The sequence below is a fragment of the Natrix helvetica genome (assembly GCF_964273705.1).
Source record: "Natrix helvetica genome assembly, chromosome: 2".
Classification (NCBI taxonomy): Eukaryota; Metazoa; Chordata; class Lepidosauria; order Squamata; family Natricidae; genus Natrix; species Natrix helvetica.
In genome coordinates this window covers 113,538,953-113,565,204 of record NC_138552.1, presented here as the reverse complement: position 1 = coordinate 113,565,204, position 26,252 = coordinate 113,538,953, and the positions used below count along the sequence as shown (strand labels likewise).

Genomic DNA, 26,252 nt, shown 5'->3' with positions numbered 1-26,252 from the left:
GGGCATCGTTTGGGTGGTTTGGGGTAGAGATGAAAAGTTGGGTATCATCAGCATATTGATGATACCGTACCCCAAAACCACGGATGATCTCGCCCAGCGGTTTCATGTATATGTTGAACAGGAGGGGTGAGAGAACCGACCCCTGGAGCACCCCACAAGTGATGCGCCTGGGGGTCGATCTCTGCCGTCCAGTCAACACAAACTGCGACCGATCCGACAGGTAGGAGGAGAACCACCGTAAAATGGTGCCCCCCACTCCCAACCCCCCGAGTCGTCGCAGTAGGATACCATGGTCGATGGTATCGAAAGCTGCCGAGAGGTCTAATAGGACCAGGACAGAGGAACAGCCCCTGTCCCGGGCCCGCCAGAGATCATCGACCAACGCGACCAATGCCGTCTCCGTGCTGTACCCGGGCCTGAAACCCGACTGAAACGGATCCAGGTAGACAGCTTCATCCAGGTACTGGGGAAGCTGACGTGCTACCACACTCTCGACAACCTTCACTACAAAGCAAAGGTTGGAGACCGGACGATAGTTGGCTAAAGAAGCTGGGTCCAGGGAAGGCTTCTTGAGGAGGGACCTCATCACCGCCTCCTTCAAGGCGGTGGGAAAGAACCCCTCTCTCAATGAAGCGTTGGTAATCGCCTGGAGCCAGCCTCGTGTCACCTCCTGGGAAGCCGAAACTAACCAAGAGGGACACGGGCCCAGCACACAAGTGGCAGCACTGAGTCTCCCCATAATCCTGTCCATGCCTTCGGGGGTCACAGGGTCAAACCCATCCCAGATAGTCTCCTCAAGATTCATCCCCATCGGCTTGCCCGAATCTACCCAGTCAGAGTCCAAGCCTGTCCGGATCTGAGCGATTTTATCCTGCAGATACTGAACAAACTCTTCAGCCCTACCCTTCAAATGAACATTATTTAAGTGTAGATTTAAAATGTACACCAAAATTGTAAACAACCTGTGAATAGTTTATTTATTTATTTACTTATTTATTTGCAGATTCTATTGCATTTGAGTCACTTGAAATTTTACCCAATCAGTTTTCATCCAGGTTCAGCTTCCATTCTGTATTTGAGATTATGGTGATTTTATAACATTTTAAGAGTCAATGAGAAAAATAGTTATTTAATAAATACATTACCGTTCCAAAGAAAGTGGGAACAAAGCCAAAATAACTGGAACACAATGCAGGATTTTTCCTGAACTGGAAATAACATTTTTAAAGCCTTGCTATCATGAATATTTGTGGAAGGGAGGCAACCTATTATATTATCATACAGATACCATTACTTCTTGCAGACAGAAGGTATCCGCTTAAAAACGGCATGTGCTATTGTCACTGGATGCGTTGGTAGTTTGCTGTGAATGGTGCTACTTGCTATGTTTTTAGTTGCTAGAGTTAATTAGTATTAAAGTTACAGACTAAAGTTTAGTTTTGCTATAATCTCTTGATAGTGCTAATTTAACAATATTTAGAAATCAATGCTATTTTAAAAGGCAGTGTCTCTCGGCAACTGAATTCTCTCCCCCACCCCCTCCACGCAATTTCAGAGGTTTTAGAAGCAAACTTCACTGGGTTTTGGTCCCATTCCCCATGGAACGTGTCAATTGATGCTTACGATAAATTTCAGAGTTCGAGGAACTCCAAACTGCAGTCCTGAGTGTTAGAGCATCCACAGTGGTTTTAAGTGGTTCAATGTTTTTCTCAGCCCCGCCTTTAGAATGGAACCGGAGAAGCTAGCAGCGCCCCCTCTAGCTCACCTCTGGTCAATCAAAAAGGACAATGACATGGCAGCAGGTAACACCCAATGAGGCTATACGGTTGCGCGCGCACGCGCTCTAGCTGTTCCCACTCACTCCCCTCTCTCCGATAATCGCCGGCGTTTCCTCTTTCAGCCATTTTTTCCCAGCGCTGTGAAGGAGGAAGCGGCAAGAAGGTTCCGGACCCAAGCTGCAGCATTTTGCTCCTTTTGCCATTCCTTACTGGCCAGCCTTCGGAGACTTCTGTTTAAGCGGAATCAAATTCGGATCAAATCTCTGAGTTATGTTTTAGTTTTCCTCTAATCTCACCTCCTTCGGTCTATGGCAACATCTCCTGAGTTGGGAAGTTCTTTCTTTCCACGATTCTTTCGCTTCGTTCTGGTTCCTTTCAACTCCGCTCTTTTTCAAAATTGCAAGCGGACTATCTAATAGTGAGCTTCTCGTCGTTCACCAGCCTTTCCCTCAGCAAAACAATCCTCCCTACTTTTGGCGCGCGAGCCGGGTGAGACTGGAGGAGGAGTCACTGCCGCCGCCTTCGCCTCTGGTTTCAGGACCTTGGAGAGCTGCTTGGACGGATCGCTCGGGGAACTGCGGCACCACTCACAGCTAAGCGACTGGAGGATTGCGCAGTCCTCCCTCAATTTGCGAGCGATGCGTGCCCGCAATTCATGAAGTTGTGGTCCTACACCCTCTATTCCGTCTACTAGTTGTGACCAGCCTGCTAGGACGCAATTTATTTCCAGGCGTAATTCGTGTTCCTCCACTTTTCATTGGCTTGGATGTTGTGGGTCAACCCCACAGCTGATTTCATCAAAGCCTAATTGGGAACCCTACTTTTTAAGGCCTTTTTGTAGCAAGGATAGCTTTGTATCCACAACTTACTTGTTAACAAAAGAATCCTTATTTGGTTTGGTTTTGATTTAATTAGAATATGAGTGGGTACATCACCATTAATAAACTGTGGTTTTCTTCTGGAGTTGAACAATATAGCAACATTGCAATCAGAGTGGGAGACTGGTATTGTGAGGGAAGAGTGTAGATGTAAAGCAGGGGGAAATACCTCAGATTGCAAGAGAATGTCATTTATTTACAAAGATGGAGGTTAACTGAATACTGAATAATAGTTAAATACTCACTCTAAAGACTCTAAATATAAAGGTTATCAAGAAAGATAAAGAAGATTCTACAAATGTTCCAAAACATGGACTATCTAGGGTAGAAGCGGGGATTTTAAAAAGCAAGCAAATGGACAGTAGCAAACAATTCTTCAGAAGAATCATATTGGAGATTATAATAAAGTAATTGACCAAAGACGTTGGCTTGCAGGACTCAATTACTTAAAAATAAATATATATTTCCAATAAGAAGGTGTGTTCTACTTAAATCTGGATTACTAGTTTTATAAATGTTAATTCTTGAAGAAGGAGCCATAATTAATCCCTTTTAAATGCCTAGCCTTCAGTTTTTTCTTTCCCTAATGTCAATTTCGAATATCCCTTCTTAACATGCCTTCTTTTTAAAACAAAATTAAAATGTTATGTATTTCATTTGAGTTAGCAGAAGATGCCATACTGCTGTATCATTGGAACATTTGAGATATTTTTTTGTGAGAGGAAACAGTCTGCTGAATGTGAAATTATCAAACCCAAGGAGTTCTCATAAGTGAAAATTAATCTTGAGAGTTTTTCTACAAAATGAAGAAATTTAGTTTTCACAAAGTTTTGGATGGTTTAACTTCATCCTCTAGTGGAAACTGCAGTAATAGTAGCAGTGGCAGTGGGCCTGGAAGGAATTCTGGGAACTCTGAAGAGGCCGCAGGGACACCCAGGGATGAAATTCAGGAAAGGCTGACTGCAGACTACTTTCGGTTAAGCAAGGTAAGAGCTGAATGCTTTTTGTAAGCATCAACATTCAAAAAAGTGGAAAGCTGTAAATCAGTTGTAACTTATCAATTTACATTATCTTAAACATTGACTGCATTTATTTTTCTCACCCCCATGCCCAGTTTTATATTTTGTATAATAAAATCACAATAAAAACAATTATGGGTTTATTCTAGTTGGTAACAAGCCTGAGACATGATACAATAAACTCAATTTGATTAAGCATATTGATTGAAGTGTTTTACAGGTGGGGATGCCTCCAGTCCTTCAGTTGCCCTAGGTGGGCTATTATATGGTTAGTTGGATATCTGGCTACATTCTAGGGAAATCCCTCCTTTAGGATAGACCCCAAAAGAGTATTGGATACAGTTGGATTTCAGGAGGCAATGGAAGGGTTTTTGTTGTCTAAGTGGAATTAACAAATTCATGGCCCATCGCATTTCTTTTGCTTGTGAGGAAGCTGACTCATTCAGGCCATGTGTTTGTGACGGTCTCTGAAGGATTCAATGTACAGTTATTTAGAAGTGGTGTACTAATGTCTTCCAATAAACCAATATAATTTAATAATAATTTATTAAATTTCTAGACCGCCCCCTCTCCCCGGATATTTGTCTAGGAAGGAAGGAAAGAATACCTGTCTACTTGTATAGCTAAAATTGCTAGATCAGATAAGAGTCTAAAACTAATACAAAGTTGTATGAGAACTAGAAGGGAATAGGTATTTTCACCTTGGGATTAAGATGATATAATTAAAATTCACAGGATCATGAATTTTGTCTCTATATAAAATCCTCTGCAAAGCCTTCCTTCCTACAGAGCTTCATGCTGAATGCAGAAACTGCTCAAAAGGGACCATGCAAAATGTTTAAAGCAGAATTAGCAATTTCCAATGTCCAGTTTAGCAACACTGAATAGAACTTGTGACAATATATAAATAAACAGTTGTAACTGAGATAAATGAAACATTTTACACATCAGTTGAAAAGAATAGTCCAAAATAACAAATGGAAGGGGTAGAACTATTGTGCCACATCACAATAAGTATCTTGACATAAGTATGGCTCCTGCAGGTTTTATTTCTCACTGAAATGCTTAAAGGAAATCTTCCTTTGTTTCCATTGCTTATAATGTGCCCTCTCTTTCCCATTGTACACCAACAGAACTAATCAACCATTTTCATCCTGAAAACCGCACTTTCTCTTTTTGCTATAGTAGATTGGCTATTCCCCACCCCACTTTTTAGAGCATTGAGCTTAAAGTCTTATAAAAGGGTACAAGTGTCATGTTGTTTCTTTAAATCTCTTTCAAGAATTGGGCGGGGGGGGGGGAGTATGAGTGAAATCATTGTCATTCTGTATGGAGGATTAAGGTTTTTAATGGACATGCTTTGGAAAAAAAACCTAAAAATTCCCCAAACACTGTAACATTAAAAAAATGAAATCCAGTTTGATCTGAGGGATCTCTAAGGACACTGCACACAGCCTGTCATCAGTTACAAAATCAAATGCCTCATCTGGCACTTGGGTTCTGATAGAGGATGGGAGAAAAAAGGCAGTATAGTATCTTCAATCACTCTCCTGAGAAGGTTAGGGGGGAAATCACAAGGAACCTTTGCCAGAAATCACTCTGTCCTTTCCTATCCTCTAACATCTGAGCTGAAGATAGAATTCATATCTGGTAATAAAGCATAATGAAAAAGACCTTGACAGACATGTAGAAATCATTATCTTGGAAAAGGGGGCTCAAACATTATTTTTGGATGCAGCTCAAGTAGACTAATTCACTGAACTATAAGGAAGAGGAAGAAATATGCAGTCAGACTTGCAAAAGTCTGGTATTATAGTCAATAAAAGTTTCAGCCTACCTGTGGAATTGATTTTGTTGACATTTGTACTTTAAAATGCTTTATTCCATTCCTATGGCTTCTTATGCCAATTTTTTCCCTGTCCCTGTTAATTAGAAATTATGTGTGGGTTTTTAAAAAAAAACTAAATTGAGATGTTATTTACTTATTGCAAACGAATTTTAATTTTCTGATGCAGAAAGATATGAAGAACTTCATAAACTAATTCCATGTTTTATTATGAAATGTCTACAGAAAAAGGAAATGCTTATACTAAACATTATTTTAAAAATACGTCATATTTGTCATATATTTGTCATTTGTCGAAAATATGACCTTACAGAATATGACAATTGAATCAAGGAGTGGAAGGGGGAGAAAGTCTTTTAAAGAAAACAGTTTCAGGAGGGATTGATTTGTTAGACGTTTTCAGCATATGCCACAAAGAATCTTATTGTTCTATGATAAATTTATTTTTTCATCAGAGACCACAAATCTGTTCTGTTGATACAGTCCAGAAGTCTGGATGGCTGTTTTGCTCAGGTTTGCACATGCAAGATTTAAAAATCATTGGAAGAAAGGCTACGTAGTACGTACCCTATCCAGCCATGGCCCTTCTTAACTCACAGTCCACATTTCTGTAAATGGGAGATGGCTCTCTGCCATCTACTTGCTCAGATTAGCCCTCTGGTGGTTTTTTTTTTTGTTTTTTGTTTTTGTTAAAAGAGAGTACATTATGTAGAGAAGGAAGGATAGGGAAAGAAGGGTGTATCTGTCATCTACCTCCACAGTAGCCTTTGATTAATGAATCTAAAATGTTAGAGAAGGCAGAGAAATTACCTATCTTCAAGAAGATTTCTTTTTCTGTAGAAATAATAAACACACGTCACCAGGAATTTGCTCTCAGATTCTGATTTTCTTTATGTCTCCGTACAAGTTATGATATTGGTTGTTTAATTTCAGTTTCCATTCATAAATCTGTTATGAAGTAATCATTTTGTTGTTAAAATCTTCTGGATTCCTGTCATATTTTAAACTCTCTGCAATTTCTGCAGAGATAGCTGCAGATCTTGTAGTCTGTTTGAAATCTTGGATTTATTTATTTGTTTAATCACACTTATATAGCCATCTATATCATAGTAAAGTGGTCTTAAGTGGCTTACAATGAAAATAATTAAAGTGAGTAAACTACAACTACAATTAAAAGACATCCACAATATTATTAACCACAAGATAGTGAAGAAAATTGGTCTTAAAACCAAGTGAAATTCTTTGCAAGTGGAACCCAAAGCATGCCTCTTCAGCCAGACCTAATGGGATGAGCAGATGTAATCAGGTCCCTCAGATATCCTGGGCCCATGCCTAGAAGAGCTTTAAAGGTCAAAACCAGAACCTTCAATCGGACTTGCAAACTAACTGGCAACCAGTACAGCTTGCACAACAGAGGTATAACGTGTAGTCCACGTCCACGTCACTGCAGTTTGCAGCAGCTGAAATTTGGGGTTGCTCTTCAAGGGCAGCTCTATCTAGAGTGCATTACAGTAGTCTACTCTGGAAATAATGAGGGCATAGCCTTTTCTTTTGCTTTTCTTTGTTCTTAATTATTTAGTGAGCAAGTATAGTACAGTAAACCTCAAAAATTCTGTAATTATCTCTTTCCACATTGAATATTTGTTTATGCTGGAAAGTTTTTAAAATGTTTGTCTTATAATGTATATTTTCTCCCTTTTCCCACTGATTTGAGCTCCATTTTTGCAGTCAGCAGGTTGTTCCAGACTGTTACTACCCAAAATTTTCCATGAAAATTCTTCATGCTTCAAAATAAAATTTAAATTTAGTTTTATTTCAAAGTTTGCAATATGTATGTGCATGCATACAATTTATCTGGTCAATGCATTAAAACCTATATGATTACTTAATTGGGTTTTTTAAAATCACTGAATGGCCCCCAGCTTTTTATTTGCTTTAGGAATTAAATTAAGGAGATTAAGGAAGTATAGAAAACATATCTAGGAGGTACAATTATTTTTCACAACTAATATTTTCTGTTGCAGACAGTTCGTCATGGATTTCCATATCTGCCCACTGTTTTAGCTTTTGACCCAGTTCAAAGGATTCTGGCTGTTGGAACAAGAACGGGTGCAATACGAATGTATCCTTTGCTGTTGGGCACTATGATAGTTTCAACTACATTTTACAGTTCTATCAGTTTGTTTCATTTCATCTTTATTCAGATAAATACAGAATAATTTTTAAACTATACATTGCTATTGTTTTTTGTGACAGTATAAACCAAAGTTTGTTTCTGGTCCTATGTGCCTAGTGTTGGTTCTGGGACCTCACTTTGTTTCATAATTATGGACTTGGCTAGATAACGTGATCTTTTTTTGGAACTAGTTTTGTCTCAACCACTGTGGAATTTCTGAAGGATGAAGTCTGCATTCAAGAACTACAGATAGTATCTGGAAAAGACCATAATTACATATCAAATAATTGGGAAGAAATAAGCATTTTTGAATGAGTAGTGGGAGATTATTTTATCATGCTTTATACAGTAGCAGGAAATAATCCACATAAACAATTGTATCCATTCTAGTATTTGCCACATTTCCTGCTTTGGAACAGAGTGATGCTATCAATATCCAGACATTTGATTATTTGATTTAGATGATTATTTCAATTATATAGAGAGCACCTTCATCCATAATTCTTCCCAAAGACTATTCTCATTCAAGTTAGAAAGTGCCAACTGAAATTGGACTTTAATTTGGGTTCTAGTTCTTTTGGCTAACTTCTGAATTAGTTGTCAACATCTGAGATATACAAAACACTTAAAAATACCAACACTGGGCAGTAATGTATCCCAGAAAAGTCAGCCTAGTAAGAATCAAGGATGCTCAGTGGCTCTAAGAGCTATAGGATATTACTTGTTCAATGTCCCCAAGGTGCTTTTTTCATGAGGCACCTGGACTTTCTTGTTTTTTCTTTTGAAGACATTTTGCTTCTCATCCAAGAAGCTTCTTCAGCTCTGACAAGATAGTGGGGAATGGAAGGATTTATATTCCTTGCAGACAGCTGGTCATTTGCATCCTTTTAGAGGGTCCTTGAAGCACTTGGAGGTTTATCTGTGTCCTCAGGGTCACCTGAGTAGTGCTCCTGATTCTTGTAGTCTGCAATTTTTCCTCTGGAAATCCATTCCTACTCCCACACCATTCAAAGGGTGTTCATCCCAAATTGTATAGCTAGAGGTCTGTAGAGATTTTCAATCATCCAGATCATAGTTGTCCAAAAGCACCTTTGGGACATCCATGACCTGGATGACTGAGAATCTCTATATACTTTTTCAGTGGAATACTATTACTAATATTGGGGTAGGATGAATAAATTGCTCTGTATGAATCCTTAGGACTCATAATCTAGGATGAAAATAAACTCTAGAAATCTCTAAACCTTTTCACAGTCTGCTTTTAATTAGTAGAAGCAAGGATTAATTCTGCTTTAATTCTGTATTTCTCTTATTTCAGCAATCAACCTAAGTAATCTGATCCTTGACTATGGTACTTAACAGATTGGGCAGGCCAGGTGTTGATTGCTATTGTCAGCATGAAAGTGGCGCTGCTGTATTGCAGCTTCAATTTTTAATTAACAAGGTAAGGCTTCATTAATAAGATTTGTGCTAAAGTGACGTTGGATTGTTTTAGCCACTGTATCTCAGAAAATAAGGCTTTGAAGTAAGAAAGATATTAATGAAAATGAAATCTTGATCTAGATTGCCTATTATTCACACAAGCCTGTTTCTTTGGCTTTTTACAGTTTATAAATAATAGCTAATGCTATCAAAATTTAGGATAAAAATCAGAATAGCTCATAATGAGCACGTATACTACAGATCTTTTATTTCCATAGAAATTCTACAATTCCATTGTCATTTATTTTTTTTGCTGCAAGTCACCCAGAGTCATCGGATACAAGATTGGCTGCAAATAAATAAATAAACAGAAACTTTAATTATAAATATAATAAATATTTATATTCAAAATAAATGCACAATAAGTATATCTTAAATGTGTATCAGTATGCCACATCTACCTCCTAGATGGTGGAATACAGTTAATAGTATTTAGGCTTTCAATCTAGAATCTAAATTAGAGACACTAGTGGGAGAAATAATGGGCTTCAGATGAGCTTGTGGCATTCTGCTTAAAATGTGCTACAACTGATCAGCATTATCCTTGGAGGGTTTTTTAATCAGGGAATGCTGCATGTGCATGAATGTGATGAGAGCTATTAGTCTAGTCCTTCTCAGTCTTATTAAAATCATTCAAAGCTTTGATTGACCAAAACTGGTGGACAGCACAGCACAGCGTATATGAGCCTATCTGTGATCATCATGGCTTACAAAAAAATGCAACTTGGAAATATAAGAGGAGAAAATTAAAAGAGCATGAATTAATTAACATGAAATGGGGAAATGAATAATATGACAAAGGAGAATGACTATCGTGATTCTTTGATGAGCATGTCAGGGTTCCGAACAGATGCCCTAATTAAACAAAGGTAAATTTTCTGCATCTGGTTAGTTGGTCTGCAGATTTCAAATGGACAGTTTAAGCATGAAAGCTAACTGGATGACTTTTGGCCAATCACTCTTTCTCAGACTTTCCATCCTCACAGGGTTGTTGTTGTTGGAAAAATACAAAGAGCAGGAAAGTGTATGAGGCATGTTCGCCACCTTACTTATAAAGTAATACAAATAGTTCTCAATTTACAACACTCTGTTTAGTGACTGTTTGAAGTTACAACAGGACTGAAAAAAATGACTTCTGACCTTTTTCATACTTATGACCATTGCAACATCCCCATGTCACATGATCAAAGCTGAATGGGTTTGGGTATGTGGGGATGCGGGATCAGAGACTTTATCATCTTTGACTCTGGATGGGGTAGCACTGCCTCCAAAAGACCCAGTCTGCAACTTGGGGGTTCTCCTGGACTTGTGACTCCTATTTGAGGAACAGGTGGCAGTTGTGGCTAGGAGAGCCTTTGCACATCCTCATGTTGTGCACCAGTTGCGGCCTTTCCTTAACCAGGATTCCCTGTGCTCAATCATTCAGCCCCTAGTCATCTCACAACTGGACTATTGTAATTCATTCTACATGGGACTACCCTTGAAGAGCATTTGGAAGGTACAGCTGGTGCAGATGTAGAACAGCAACATATGATCCAAACTACCTTTTTAAAATTGCCATTTTCCCAGGAAAGTTTGCATAATTATAATAAAACAAAGTATGTTCCTTTCTTGTTAGGGTGCTTTGATTAGTGCAAGTTCAGATGACATGCTTCATTTGTGGAATCTAAGACAGAAACGGCCAGCGATTCTTCATTCCCTGAAATTTAACCGAGAACGGTAAGGCTCCAAATGTTTTTGGATCTACTTATCTGATTTGACTTTTGGAATGCTGAAACCTTATTCATTACATTTGTACAAGTAAGCTTAAGCAGCATATGGGCCAGTCCTAGATGAACCAGCGATAAAGGGCCCATGAGTCCAAGGACCCACCCCTCTACCCTAATTCACATTTTTAAAATCTTCAAATAGTATAGGCATTTTGTTGTAACAAAATGTTACAACAAGAAATAGAATTTAGACCAGAGATATTTTTACTAGGTATTATCCCAGAGAAACTTAAGAAAGAGGATACTTATTTGATTATACATGTAACTACAGTAGCCCAGAATAGGAAATTAAATAAGTTACCAACAGATGAAGAGATAATAAAAAAGATACTAGATTATGCAGAGATGAATGACAATGAAAATAAAGAATAAAGAGGAATTGGAGTACTTCAAGACATGGTGAAGATTTTATGATTGGCTGCAGAAAGGAAGCTAGAAAAGAAAGTAAGGAGAAGATTCAGAACCCAGACGATGCACTATTAAAGGGAAAAAAGGGGGGAAGAGGGGGAAAACAGAAAAGAAAATATTAAATATACAAATTTATATTCAAAAGCAAGATATAAAGAGGGGAAAAACATAGGATAGATTAGCGAAGGTAAAGGAATAAGGAATGATACTAAATTATATTTGGGTTTGCGGAAATACTATCCCAAGAAAACAAATAGATTTGAAAGAGACACCAATAACAACAGAAAAAGAAAGGGAGAGAGGAGGAGAGAATGAGAGGAAGAGGAGGGAAAGAAGAAAGAGGTAAGGAGAGGAGGGTGGAAGGGAGAGAAAGAGAAGGAGAGAGGGTAGGAAGGGGAAGAGGAAGAGTAGGAGTAGGGGAGAGGCAAGGGAAGAGGAAAGGCGAAGGAGAGGAGGAAGGAAGAAAATAGAGAAGGGAGGGAGGGAGAAAAGAAAGGGAAAATAAGGTGGTGTTACAACAGGCGGAAGGGATGGTAAATAAAGCAACCCAAATTGTATATTATAACCTATTAAATGGAATAACAAACGTATAAGAATGACAAATGTAAAGAAGAATAACAATTTTGTGAATGTATACTTAAAATGGTGTGTAAAAGAATAAAAAAATAATAAAAAATGGCTATAAAAAAATAAAAAGAATAGTATAAGCAATGTTCTGCCCAAGCATTTTGCATGGAATGAGCCAGTTTCCACTTTTCACATTCTTTGTCCAAAGCCATCCTTGACAGATTTAAGTATGATTAATAGTATTATAGCAATAGCATAGATAAGTGTAGCCTTCAGAAGGACATCCTAATTTATTCTGAATCCAATTTCTGCTCTATATTGCAGAAATAATTTTAATGTTGGTGAAAGGTTAGTGCAGCTTTGAATGTTCATATAGTGATTTGACAGTAGAAAATGCAGCCCACAAATAATAGTGTTCATCGCAGCTCAAATTCAGTGGCATATAAAGCAACATTTTAAAACGCAGTTCATAAATACTAATCTGATGATTTAATTATTTATTTAATAATTTAAATTTCCTTGGGCAAGCCAGCCTGTCTTGATTGTTTGATAAGCAGTAAGGCAACGAGTGCAAGAGAGTAACTTTGCCATCAGAATATTTTACATAAACTCAGGAGAGAAACTGTTGACTGTGCTTTTTATTTTTAAATATAGTTTTTAATTGTTAGTAATGGCTTTAGTATGGTTTATGTTTGTTGTTTTTAGTTGAGTTTGTTTACCATTTCTCATGTTTTTAATTGCTGTGAACTACTTAGAGTTACACATATGAGATGGGCATTCATATGAATTGAACAAAGCATAAAATATGTAATAAATAGTAAACACAGGTGAATGCACATACACACACAGACAAGGAGGTGAGGCCACATTTTTTTACAGTTCTGATCTATATGGTCTGTAGATGGCAGATTCCTCTTGCATCAAATCATTCCAAAGCTAACAAGGTCCCAAGCTATCACAATCTTGACTTAGACCCAGCAACCAATGCTTCTCCCCCCAAATGGCTGTTATTTTCATGCTGGGCTCTAGCACAAGTCTGGAAGCTCAGAAGTCAAAACCTCTGGTCCCAGTGACTGATCCAGATTGCACCCTGCAACATTATCCGGGACACATTTATTCGTCTTTATTCATTTTTTTCCCTTCTTTAGGCAGGCAGATGCATTCCAGAACTGTAGTTTCTACCAGCTTTAAGGTTAGACTCGTGTAAAAGTGATTTGTAGAGTAAGCTGGTTGAGTTCAGAAATGTGGACAAGGTTCTTGGTGAAGTTTAGCCAAGCATATATGTTTTGAACTCTTGTCTGGATTTAAGAAGTTATCATTCCTTTCTTATGAGAAAGAGCAGCTCCAGTCTTGATACCATCTACCATGATAAATTTCTGGAAATACTATCTTTGGGCACGTGAGCTTTGCTGTATTCAGATCATTCTTGAATTACCATCTAGAAAATATAGTGCTGAGAATTTCTGTTCAAAGCCTTATAGAATGCTATCTTACCCCTTCCTTCTCCCATGTATATAGTTATAAGAAGTTGCCAAGTGAGGTCAATTCAGGATATATATTGCCACATCATTAATTTACAAAACTGCCTCTTTTTTATCTAATTTGGATGAGCCACTGAAATTGCTTACTCACCATTCCTGGCTACAGTGATAGAGAGGATGAAAGGCAAAAAGCTGAAATTCAGTCTAGAAACAAAGATTATATTAGTCTGTGGTCTATTTATCTAGATGAATGATGCTCAACCTGTTCTGGATTAACATATTTATATAGTGCTTTTAGATTAATTATTTCCATTAAAAGAACAAACACCTTCTATAGGATAAAGCACCCTTTCTCAACTAAGCTGTGCATCACCAGTTACACTAATCGGAAAAGGAGTGTCTTGTTTCAGTCACCCATGCCCCGATAACTTTTTGTTTTGATTACTGCAAGATATTTTACCTGGAGGTGAGTTTGACCACTTGACCTATCAAATCTTCCCCTGATTCCCAGTTAATGTTTGGGCCCAATGCAAAGTGCAGAATTAACCTACAAAATTCTTCTACGTTCAGTATCACGTGTCAAGAGAAGAACAGCTCTTGTGTAGGGTTCTTCTTTAGACCTTGAGATCATCCCTATGAGCCTGCTCTAAGTGCCCATCCATGCCATGCTGTGGAGAGTGGCTGATTAAGCCTTACTGGGTGTCTCGTTTATTTTATTTTAATGCTAAGCAAAGGTTTTAATATTCTCTGAGTTCAATTTTCATGCCTGTTAGGGCTACTTTAAAATAATTTTAAAATTTAATATTTTTTTTGGGGGGGGGGTTAATTTACCTAGGAAATGGTAGTTTTAACTCAGCACCCAAAAATTAATTCCATCCTCGTTCTAGGTTTTTTTTAAAAAAAAAATCTGAGTTTGGGGGAAAAAGAAACATACCAACTATATCCATATTCTAGAAGATTAAAGTTAGAATTAAGATTGAGAGATTGGCATGAAACTCTTCTATTTTAAATGTCTAGGAAAATGATGAAACAGTGCATTAGTAGACATATAAACAGAAAAAGAAGTCTTGCAAAAGATAGATAACTCAAGGAAAGAAAGAAAAATAGATTTTTTCCCCTAGATTTCAAACTAGGCCTGTGATGACCCGGGGCATAGCACAGAGATAACACAAACAGCTGGCAGTTCAAACCGCCCCTTTATTGCTCTAAATTTTCCCAAACGCTCCCAGGTTTCTGGAAGTCCCAGAGCAGAGTGGCAACAAACCCCACCACACACCTCAGGCAGCCTCTGGCTGCAATTAGTCCAGCCCAGTGCTGTGTACACCAGGGCTGCACAGCAACAAATCCAGCAGGGCAAATCAAGGAGTTCAGGAAGCAAAAGATCCAGGTAATTAGTTCCAAATGCCAGAAGAAATGTAAGGACTCTTGGAAAGTTCAAATGTCGGCACTCAACACTCCAGGAACTCAGTGTTTGTTCCAGACAAATGCCTCTCCCCACAGCATCTCCTTAAGTCTCGTTCCTCAGGTGTATCTTGTGAAGATGGGCGGGGCACTCTTCTCCCGAGTAGCCTGCTCAATCTGTGCTGTTCATGCCTTCTCTCCACTCTCTGAGCTCTTGGATCAGGAGGGGGTGATCCTTGCTCCTTGCCTATGCTCTCATGTTCATCCTGCCTCTGTTCCTCCCTCCCATTTTGTTCCAAAGACAATGAAGCTGCCCCCGCAATCTCTGTTGGCTCAGGTTCCAGCTCGTCTTCCCCCACAGATTCAGGCTCCGACGGGGGCATGACAAGACTTATGCTGCATGTCAAGCAAGTCCACTCTACCTCTACAAAAAACATTCCTGAGGATAAAGCTTAGGAAAAAAATGAAAATTCATTTTAAAGCTGGTTGTCTATGGAGATTCTCAGTCATCTAGATCATGGTTGTCCCAAAAATACTTTTTCCCAAAGGAAACTGGACTTTGTTTTTTCATTGAAGACATTTTGCATCTCATCCAAGAAGCTTCTTTAGAGCTCTGACTTTAGAGCTGGTTATTGTGCATTATGCTGCTTTCTCTTTAGGTATATAAATTTAATCTAATTTAATTTAATCTAACACCTGTGTGCACAGAAAAGAAAGCCATTGGCAAGAGCTTTTCTGGAACAGAAAATTTGGAGGCTACAGGGGGATTACATAATGGAGGGCTGGAGTGACCAGTACCTTGGACTAAATCTCTTGCCAGCATTGTCTCGGTCGGGACATGTCTTTCTTGCACTGTATTAGTGTGAAACTGGCATTAGCACAGAAGAGTACCATAAGGATATAATGTATATATATATCCATCACAAATGTGGACCTGGAATGTGCCAGCCCTGATTAGATTAATGGGATGAGGAAATTAAATAGATGTATGACAACCTCACAGCAGGATAAAGTGGTACCTTCCAATTTTCTGAAATGTTGCATCTTCTCTTGAAGATCCAGGAGAGCAGTGGTAGATTGTAGGAAATGAAGAGCATTTGATTACAGTGATTGACCAGGAGCCGTATGCAAATATGCATGTGATGTGAAGATATATATAGATTGGGTATTCTATAAATTGTCAGCCCAATATTTTGGTCTAGCTCTGGTCTTTCATGTCTGGTCTAGGAAAGTAATGGACAAATACTCTTATCTCCTTCATATTAATTACACCTAGGGGCCAAAATATTGCAAGGTGAAAGGAACTAAAGAAAAAAGGTAGATGTGGATGAAAACTCACTGTCAGAATGCCAAATCTTCCCAATAAGGGGAAAAATAGAAGAAGGGCTGAATGTTTGTTGATGTTGTAGAGAAGCATAGTCCTGAGAATCTTAGCTTTCATTTATTACACACACAAACACACACACACACACACGATATGAGGTAAAATGTATTGTCACTGTTATATGTTCTTATTCCAAAAGAGAGAAGTTCCTACCTTTTTGTTCAATTTTATCAATGTACAAATAGCAATCACTTTATATGCGGTATTCAGAGAAGACTATTTTGAGCTCTTACCAGTATGTCTGGTTTATATATGCAGATGCTGCAGAAATCATACCAGATGTTGAACAATTAAATTAGCTCAGCTACAAGACAACCCAGTTATTGTTATGTTTATTTTGTGATTGGGAGTGTTAGTGGAGTTACATTGGAGTTATGCTGAGAGTAGGATCTTTTTTTACATAATTGTGTCATTCTGTATTGGGACCTTTTAGTGCAAAAGGCACTGATGCATGAATGATCATGGATAAATTATCCATGACAGTGAAGATTCAAAACCTTCACTAATAATTTAGGCTATTTGTTCACTCCTTAGGAATAGACTTTAATTCAAAACTATCACCTGTTTTTCCCCACACTAATAGTTTAACAACACTATTTCATATGATCTGAGAAGTGCAATATGTTGTTTTTACCACATTTATATAATGTGATTGTGGTGGTCAGATGTGACCTTACTCTTCTTTACATCCTCTGAAAAGGTTGCATCCAAATTCCTAATAAGAGTCATATTTCAGGTAGTGTCCCAAATGTAGTACTACGGTGGGAGGCAGAACTGTTTAAAGTTAAACTTGGCTTACAATTTAGCATATTGATTGAAACTCTTCTTTTCCCCTCAGGCTTGGGTTCTCTCCTTAGAGGAGATAGTTTTGAATCAGTGTGGTTCAGGACCATTTCATAAAAACTCCAGTATCTTGGTTTCTTCAGGGAAGTGCTTTTGATGATGGGATATGAGTGTACACAGTGCACTTAAACAACATATTAAAGATCTGAAAATCAACAAGATTGGGCTGTTCATAAATGCTTATTTGAACAATCAAATCCCCCCTTTTAAAGCAGTGAGATACCTATATCATATAACCGTCCCCAAAATTTGAAAGGTGTTAACCTTAGCATGGCACAATGCACTTGCCACAGCAGTTTTGGAGGGCTGATACAAAAAAAATGAGCTAAGATTGTGCCCCTGTGGACAAGGAGCCGATGAAACTAAAGCTCACGACTTTATACTGCATCTTCTATATCTATAAGGACTTATAGACTCACATTATAATACCGCAACTAATAAAATATCCGATAAATACTGATCTCTTTTATGTACAACTACTGTTATCAGATCAGTACAAAGCAGTTTCTCTGAATGTGGCCAAATTTTATTATACTGTATGCAAAATTAGACAGACTCTAACTGCCCACTAATAATTCACCATGAATCATAATATATTACTTTGTCAATTTTTTGTTTATTTTTCATTATTATTGTTTTTAATGCTTTTATTTGTACTGTTGGTCTGTGTCTGTAATAAAAATTGATTTTTTTTTAATATAATATGATTGCCTTTTTCCCAGGATTACTTTCTGTCATCTACCTTTCCAAAGCAAGTGGCTCTATGTTGGAACAGAGAAGGGAAATACACATATTGTAAATATTGAATCCTTCATACTTTCTGGATATGTTATCATGTGGAACAAGGCAATAGAACTGTGAGTTTTGAATTGTTCACTAATTGTTCATCTTATTACTATTCTGTAAAATGAAAACCAAATCCTCTAATCTATACAATTAGATGCTGTGGTGTTGTTCTTAATAATTCTCAACCTGATTTTTACTACAGTTTTTGACTTTTGGCATTGTAGCAATGTATTCCACTGAAAGCAAAGTCCTACAACCCAGTCCCGATCTTGCTGCTGCAAAGTGAGAAGACAGTAGTTGCCTAGCAAATGTTTTTAGTCCCACTATCTTTCTTTCCTTAGAATCTTGCAAGTTACATTCACAATTTTTGATATCACAAAGGCTACTTATTCATGTAGACCCCTTGAGCTACATAAAGATGCCCATCTTAGTCTGCAGAATACATTAAGGAAGCAGATTTTAGGAGAACTTAAAATGTCTGGAAATTTAATACGGGAGAAGTGGGTCCATATGACTCACTGCTGCTCCGGAGCATGATTAGATGCCAGATGTAGTGAGTGAGTCAGTAGTGAGATAATTTTCTCTGATGAACCACAAGATCACTGATCATGATAAGCATGGAACTCTGCTATCCAGTCCATCAAGCTGTAGAGAGGGTACTGGGAATAGTAGCTGCCTGTCATAAGATATGTCTGCTGTCAAGTTGAGAAGACTGTTTACCTGCAATAGTAAAAGTTTGGCTTCCAAGTTGAATATGAACCAGTAGATGGTCAGGTGCGGCCCACAATGCATCCTGATCTCCACTATATTTCTTTCTGTTGCTTCTCCTCGCGGTCTTTGTTTTTCCACTACTATGACCTCCAAATGTTAGCTTTTTTCCTTGTTAGGCTCTGTTTCTTTATCTACTATCTAGTTGCGTACATTTGTGTTCCCAGCTGTTCTACTTGCTCTGCAATCCTGCATCATTTTTCCCCTCTCTGTTTTTCTTGATTTTTCTGAAGAGAGGTGGTTTTTTTTTAATGTATCCTAATCGCTCATCTGTAACCAATTCTTCCTATAAAACAACTCTTCAACTTTTTTGCCCCTCAGGTGCTGAAATATTATTTTCATATTATTTTTCTAAGACAATAGTTCTGAAGGCTACATAAATCCTGTTCTCAAATTATATTCATAGGATTTAATCTGCAATCCTTTGTTGCATTTTTTCCACTTAATCCACCTCTATCTTTTTTTAAATGTGCAGAATTAAGTGCAGTACTTGAGGTGGGATATGACCAATGCCAAATATGATAGAATTATTCCTTCCAATGATTTAGAAAGTTTATTTCTACTGAATGAACCCAAAATTGCATTTCACATATTGCATTCTCCTAAATAGGTGAATTCAATTTTGCTACATACTGCTAATTCATACAGTATTTCAACTTGTGATCCATTACTAGACTGGAATAATTTCCACTTGCTTTACTGATTTCTTTTTCTTCTATGAATACCTTTGCATTTATCTCTATTAAATTTCATTTTACTATTTTCACTAACCTATGAAGATTATTCTCAGTGGCATTCCAATCTCCTAGAACGGAGGTGCAAAAGTGCTATTTGGGGGCTGCATATGGTCTGTCCCTTTTGTTGTTCCCAGATCCCCCAGTGCGTGGGGCCAAAAGCCTCATTTGTGCACTTGAGGGAGGATTTTTTTAAAAATAGCCCAAAGAGGTCCTTAAGCCTTTCAGATTCTTAAGACTCCAGTTTCATCCCATAACATTCCTGAATGCCCTTTGCTCTGTCCTCTTTGAGAGGGCAGCCTAGGCCTAAGCAGACTTTTAAGCTGATGTGATTGTGAGGGAAATTTTACACTATTAGCTTGCCTATCCAATTTCCTATCTCCTTCAGATTTGATGATAATTCGGTTTATCTCTCCAGCTCATTAAAAAAATGCTGGAAGAGTTCTATTCTCAAAAGAAGGCCCTGTTTGTATCACACGTGAGAACTTGATATGACTTCCCAGAACAGAAACAGCCACCAAGAGAAAAGTTGTTTTACACTTTTCAACTTCATTCTGTGATGGGCACAGATTATAATTGTAGGATTGTCTTTCACATAAGTATGGGATCAAATGTGTGGGTCTTCTAAAAGAAGTTAGTGTTAATTATTCAATTATTTCAAGACCAGATTATTTGAAGGAGATTTCTGGAGAGAACTCAGGCAATTACCCCACACAGTTCTATCTTCAGTAGCATCTGTTCAGACTTGCATGTGTTTGTCTCAGAGAAAAAAAAACAGTGTGACATAGAGCAGCCCACACATATCCTTCAAAGATTCAGCCCACTCCCTGCGTTAAGCAATTCCTGCTCTTAACTTTAAAATATAAGGGATGTAGCTCATCAAGTGCACTTATAGACATGAGCTTCAAATTTGGTTCCCATAGCCTTACATTTATTTCTCCTAGCCCTAATGCAATTTTTCAGGAGCTTTTTACATGCAAAAATAAATCCCTCTCTTAAAATGGAGCTGGTGGTAGATAGCAGTTAGTTTTAAGGAGCCTGTTAGATAGTCCAAAGAAATTACTTTTTGGTCTGGATCCAAAATAAGCATTATGAATTATGTGCCTTCTCCTGGGAACTTTTAAACCAGCTGATGAATTTTTATAGTTGCTTATTATTGTTATTAAATATGGATCTTTATTCAGCAGAGCGGGATATTCAGAGATAGGGAAATCAGACTGTCTGATATAAGATAGTCAACAAATGCGAGCAGCATCCTGGACTCAACTTTTGAATTCTGTCCATTTACTAAAAGTTTGTTACTGAAGAGTATTTTGTATTGTGAAAGATTTAGCTGGCCAAAAAAAGGTAATATAAGAGCCAGATTCGGCTGGAGCCAGGAGAGAGTAACTTTTTTTTTTTTTTTTTGCATTAAGCAACAAAATGCTAACCAGCATAGTGTAAAGGATTAGTCTGATCAGGATTGCTATGCAAGCTGCTTGGGAACAATTAATTGTAACAGCAAGAGCTAAAGAGCAAGCCATGTTGTTGGAGATTTGCAGCATCTTCCTAAACTCCTCTAGCCTGCAAGTATCTAGGAGAACCATTTCTCAGAGCGCTCTATGGAAAAAGTTTGCATTACCCCAGATATCTCATTAGCTACCAGTCAGTTTCAGAAAAATACAAGCTAATTAGGTAACAGACATTTCAAAAGCCCCTAGGAAGAGATTTAATCCCTCCTGAATTGATTCTGAGCAATAACTGTTGGATTTACTCTTTACTTCTATAGATTAGTTTGTATACCTAAAGAGAGGAGCCTAGCCCTTATTATCCTATTTCCAAGAAGGATAGAAGTTCTACAGCAAAATTCTGTGGTAGAAGCTGCTGCCAGGCTGGATGGAGAGAATATCTGAACAGCTGAACAGGCAGGCTTTAGAACAGCCAGGGCCACTTTGGATTGGGCTCTCATGCTTTATCATTAGCTCTAAAAGTCCATGCTGTTCTCTGAAGCAGATTTCTTTTCTGCCTTTGTACACTCTGAGCAGGCTTTCAGCTCAATATCTAGGATCATGTTTTTCAACTTTCACATATATTTACGATATGTGGACTTCCTATCGTATTCCCAGAATTCCTCAGCCAGCCATGTTTACCCTCATAGAAAGGGGTTATTTAGCTGGTTCAGTCAGATTGTAAGGTGCTGGCCCAGAAATCAAGAGACGATGAATTTGAGACCTCTTCTAGGCATGAAACTGCTCGGTCATGCCCAGTCCCTCTTTCTCAGCCCAACCCACCTCGCAGGGTGGTGGTTGTGGGGAAAATAGAAGGGTAGGAGCATTAGGTACATTTCTTGCCTTGAGTTATAAATTAAAAAGGTGGGATGAAAAAGAACACTATCTCAGTGTTAAATGCGGCACACATTATAATTCTATATAATTTAGATTCACATGTACATAACTTAATAAAATACAACCTATTACATTATATATGTGTATGAGACAAGCCATTTTTCAAAGGTCACAGAAAAAGACTTGCCTTGTTTTCAACACTGGGTTGCCCACCCTTTTAGTAATAATGCTTAGAGCCCAATCCTGTTGAGCTCTGTGCAAGTGCCACTGAGTGATTCTGATGGAAGAGGCGTAATTTGAAATAGGGGGAAATAAGTGATGAAGTTAAACAGAAAAAAATGGATAGAATTGCAACCCTTTGTCTTGCGCCAAATTCATCAAGCAGAGGCTGCCAGCTAGCCGTTTGGCCTAGTGGTTGAGGAACTAGGAGACTCTTAGTTCTAGTGCCGCCTTTGGGCCAGTCGCTCTCTCTCAGCTGAACTCACCTCAAAGGGTTGTTGGTGGATGCTTACAGCGGCAGGAGCATGAGTATCATAGAGATTTGAGATGAAAGATTTTGGTTGCTCATTCCTGGATAATTGCTTTATTGGAATCCCTCTTCTTTCTAGGTTTACTTTTGCTTAGAGCAGCCTTTTATAATTCGGCATCCTTCAGCTGTTTTTGACTAACTCCCTTAATCCATAGCCACAGTCATTTTTTGCCTACGTCAGTGAAAGTGAACCTTTTTCTTATGGCGTGCCAAAATTGTGTGTGCGCTCGCTATCATGCACGGGTGCATCAATTAAATCTTCCCCACCCACCTGCACATGCACGTGTGACACCCCCCACGCATGCACGCATGACCCCTCCCCAGGTTCCAGAGGTTTTCCTGAAGCCTGGGGAGGGCGAAAAACGCCCCCAACGAGCCAACCGGAAGTTCGGTAATGAACTTCTGGTTGGCCTGTTGGGCCTTTTTTTCAAGAATGAACTTCTGGTTAGCCTGTTGGGCCTGTTTTTCACCCTCCCCAGCATCCGGAGGCTTTCCTGAAGCCTGGGGAGGGTGAAAACGGCCTACTCCGGCCCTCTGGAAGAGCGAGCTGACAGCTGCCGTGCCAGCAAATATGGCTCAGCATGCCACTTGTGGCACACGTGCCATAGGTTCACCATCACGGGCCTATGTGAACTGTTTAAGTATGTGAATTTTTAAAAGTTAAGTTGCTTAGGAATATATTGTGCATAACTCTGAATCAGCCCTATTCCTAGCTTGTTAAGAAGTCTTTTCTCCTAACTTAAAAAGATCATTATTTTATAAAACATTTATTGTAGTAATAGAATTTTGGGCACCAGTTAATTTTTTTAAGCATTTATAAAATTGAAATATTCATAAGTATAATTGCATGGCTGTTTCAACAGCACAATCCTATGCAAACACCAATGAACACATGACTTGTATAGATTAGTTTGTATACCTAAAGAGAGGAGCCTAGCCCTTATTATCCTATTTCCAAGAAGGATAGAAGTTCTACAGCAAAATTCTGTGGTAGAAGCTGCTGCCAGGCTGGATGGAGAGAATATGGTTTCACTTAATTCCTATTTTGGTCCAGTCCTCTACAAGAGGCAGTTGTGAAAAACAAAAGTTTAAGATTGATAGAAATTCTTTAATATTAGTATATAGGACAATTCCAAAGCAGATTATTAAAATATGTTCTGTGAACAAAAATATGCTAATTCTATCCATTTTTTATTGGCTAGTTTTCTTAATAGACTTGGAATTCTGTAGATTGTGTCTTTAGTAAGGTGTTTAACAAAGTACTTCACATCATTCTGTCTAGCAAGCTTAACTAAATATGAAAATTAAATGGGTATAAAATTCATTAAAAAGTTCTATTAGTGGAGAGTTCATTAGTTCCTCAAGTAGACTGAAATAGGTATACTCTCTTCCTGGATGCTATTTCTCTCTTCCTACTCTCTAATAATTTTAATGAGCATATTTCCTATTTTCTCACTGCATGTAGGATCATATTCAGTTTCATTATGTAATAGTCACCATGGCTTCTTAGTTTACTTCCTCTAAAATTATCTGCTAGTTCTACAAAATAAAAATAAATTGTACTTGCTTTTTCTAGTTTCAATTTTGATTTGCAGATCAGTGAAGACTCACCCTGGGCCTGTTGTGCATCTGAGCGATAGCCCAAGAGATGAAGGGAAAGTGAGTAAGAAGTACTCAAGTATTTCTTAGTATTTTTGTTTTAGCAGTTTTTGCCCTTTTGCTACAGTTAATTGGGCAACTTAAACACACAAGCTTCCATAAAAATGCTATGGACAATACAATATTATGGAGAAAAAATAATGTATACTCCTTTTGGGTAAGGTTAAACAAATTTTAATAAACAGAAATTTTATTGACCTGAACATACAAATACAGTAAATACTTCTGAGCTGTACAATGTATATATTAATATTTTGTAAGTAGGTTGTTGGTTCATTATACATTGACAATTATGTATTTTCAATCAGTTTATTTTGTTTTGCTTAATGCAATGCTGTTTAATTGATGAATAAAATATTATAATATGCTTCAATATAAATATTGATTTAAATTTTTACTCCCCCTCCCCTTAAGAGCAAAATGTCAGTCAGATCAGAGATGCTGCCTCTCCAAAGTCAGAAAGACAGCCTCCAGTGGTCTTCCAGAGAAAAGTAAACTGGCCTCTGGGCCACCCTGGAGATAGTCCAAGAATGCTAGCCCAATTAAAGAAGGAAGACCAGAACTCTGTATCTCTGTCTTCCTTGGTAGATAAATCTTTGGCTCCATAATTAATAAAAACAATTTGTTTCAGCTTCATAACTAAGGAAAAGCAAAGGAAAAACATCTGAAAGAAAACTGCTTGTTTAAGTAGATATATATTTTGGGAATCCCTGAATTCTGTAGGAGCAGAAGCTGATGAGAAAATTACCATGAAAAAAGTCAACTAACTGATTTTTCAAACAAAACAGGCTTCTTTTTTTGCCTATCTTTTCTACCAGCTGGATGCCTAAACTTAGCAAGCCAAGATGGCACCAGGAGTCCAAGGCCACGCCAGAAACAGCTCCATTACCACCGACTAAAAACCATCTGTTCAGCTAAGCCATTCAATCATTAAAGATGTCATGAATTCTCCATAGAAAGTATCCATAAAAGCATTTGAAAAGTATCTGTTCATATTTAGATCACTATTCAAACTCTAAACTTGAGAAAAATCTGGGTATCTCCTGGATTTACAAATGACTTTTTTGTCTAATCAATATCCTGTATTCACAATCCTTTCTAAAGCTTAACTAAAATGGTGGACCAGAATACTCCGTATCAAAGACTTATTAAACTAAGAACCAGACTATGTCATTTTCATGATAGGTAGCAAACTGAAAGAATGAGAAGCCTTGAAAGTTTTGAAGCATCTTTGCAAATTTAGAACTGAACATACCACTAAAAAGTTGTGTGCTATTACAGGATTTATATGCCTTCCTAATCACGAAGTCTGGAAAGCTTTGCCATTGCCTTCTAGGATTCATTTCGAAATACCTTCTCCTAGATATAATGACTTTTATGCTCCTTACGCAGGTGGCTAGTTAGATTGATTGCTGAGAGTAAACACAGGTTCAGCGGACAGAGACTACTGCCTAGCTAATTTCTAGAGATTTTCAGTAACCAAATGATATTCACCAGATAACCTGCTTGATTGAAAATCTATTATGAGGAAGTTTCCTTTAATTGAGGACCCATTTTGGTGGGCTTTTTAAAAGATTTAATAGACTTCAAAGAAAAAGACGTCTAACAAACTTTCAGAAGAACTGAAAGCTACAATGTTTATGAATATGGAGTGTCATTTCTTACATGGCTGAAATATAGTTTTTTAAAATACATCTGTGGATCTCGTGATTTTTTTGTCTACAAATTTTTATTCTTCAAATTATAATTGTGAAATTACACAATACGAGAGCTTCTTTGCAGTTAATTTATAAAGGTGGGCTTTGACTACTTCCTAATCCAGTTGAGACTGGGAAATCTGTTTTGATGATCTGAGGGCTCCCAAGAAGCCTTAGAGAGTATGTGAGGAGTTTCCTAAAAATCTGGCCAGCACTTCTCTCAGTTGCCTCCCCAGTCTCCGGGTCTTGATGCAATCATTCCCAAGACACCACTTGCTATTCACCAATCCAAGAACATGGAAAGGAGGAAATGTTGTCTGGAACACCAGTAGAGAAACACTAGAAGTGAACCTGCAAGAATATAAATATATAATATAAGAAAATTATCCTTATAGAAAATTGTCTTTGAGAAATCCAAAGCTGAACACCTCGAATTCATATGTCTCTTTGAACTTTTCACTGTTCAGTGACTTGTTCAGCTGCACTAAGTTAGTTAGGGGTGGGAAGACAATTCCCTTCTTGTTAAATTTATCTTTATACTTAGAATACTTTTAAGAGGACTGTAATCTGATGGTGTGTTAAGTTTGGGAATGGTGTGCTAAAAGCCATTACATATATATATATATATATATATATATATATATATATATATATATATATATATATATATATATATATATATATATATATATATATATATATATATACATACATACAAACATA

General features: G+C 37.8%; 1 protein-coding gene across 3 annotated transcripts in view; it reads left to right on the top strand.

The window, feature by feature from the left end:
- The first annotated feature begins 1,638 nt into the window (after positions 1–1,638).
- Positions 1,639–26,252, top strand: part of STXBP5L (syntaxin binding protein 5L) — a 91,333-nt gene continuing 66,719 nt past the window's right edge. The window contains exons 1-6 of one of the 3 annotated variants that reach the window (XR_014174405.1): positions 1,639–3,642; positions 7,546–7,643; positions 9,060–9,141; positions 10,798–10,898; positions 17,755–17,889; positions 23,769–23,832. Coding sequence is in view for 2 of the 3 variants with exons in the window: in XM_081941663.1 (XP_081797789.1) it covers positions 3,460–3,642; positions 7,546–7,643; positions 9,060–9,141; positions 10,798–10,898; positions 17,755–17,889; positions 23,769–23,832 (663 nt within the window). In the remaining variant the exon portion in view is untranslated. The remainder of the gene's footprint in view (positions 3,643–7,545; positions 7,644–9,059; positions 9,142–10,797; positions 10,899–17,754; positions 17,890–23,768; positions 23,833–26,252) is intronic. The other 2 variants (XM_081941663.1, XM_081941662.1) reach the window with 2 other exon arrangements.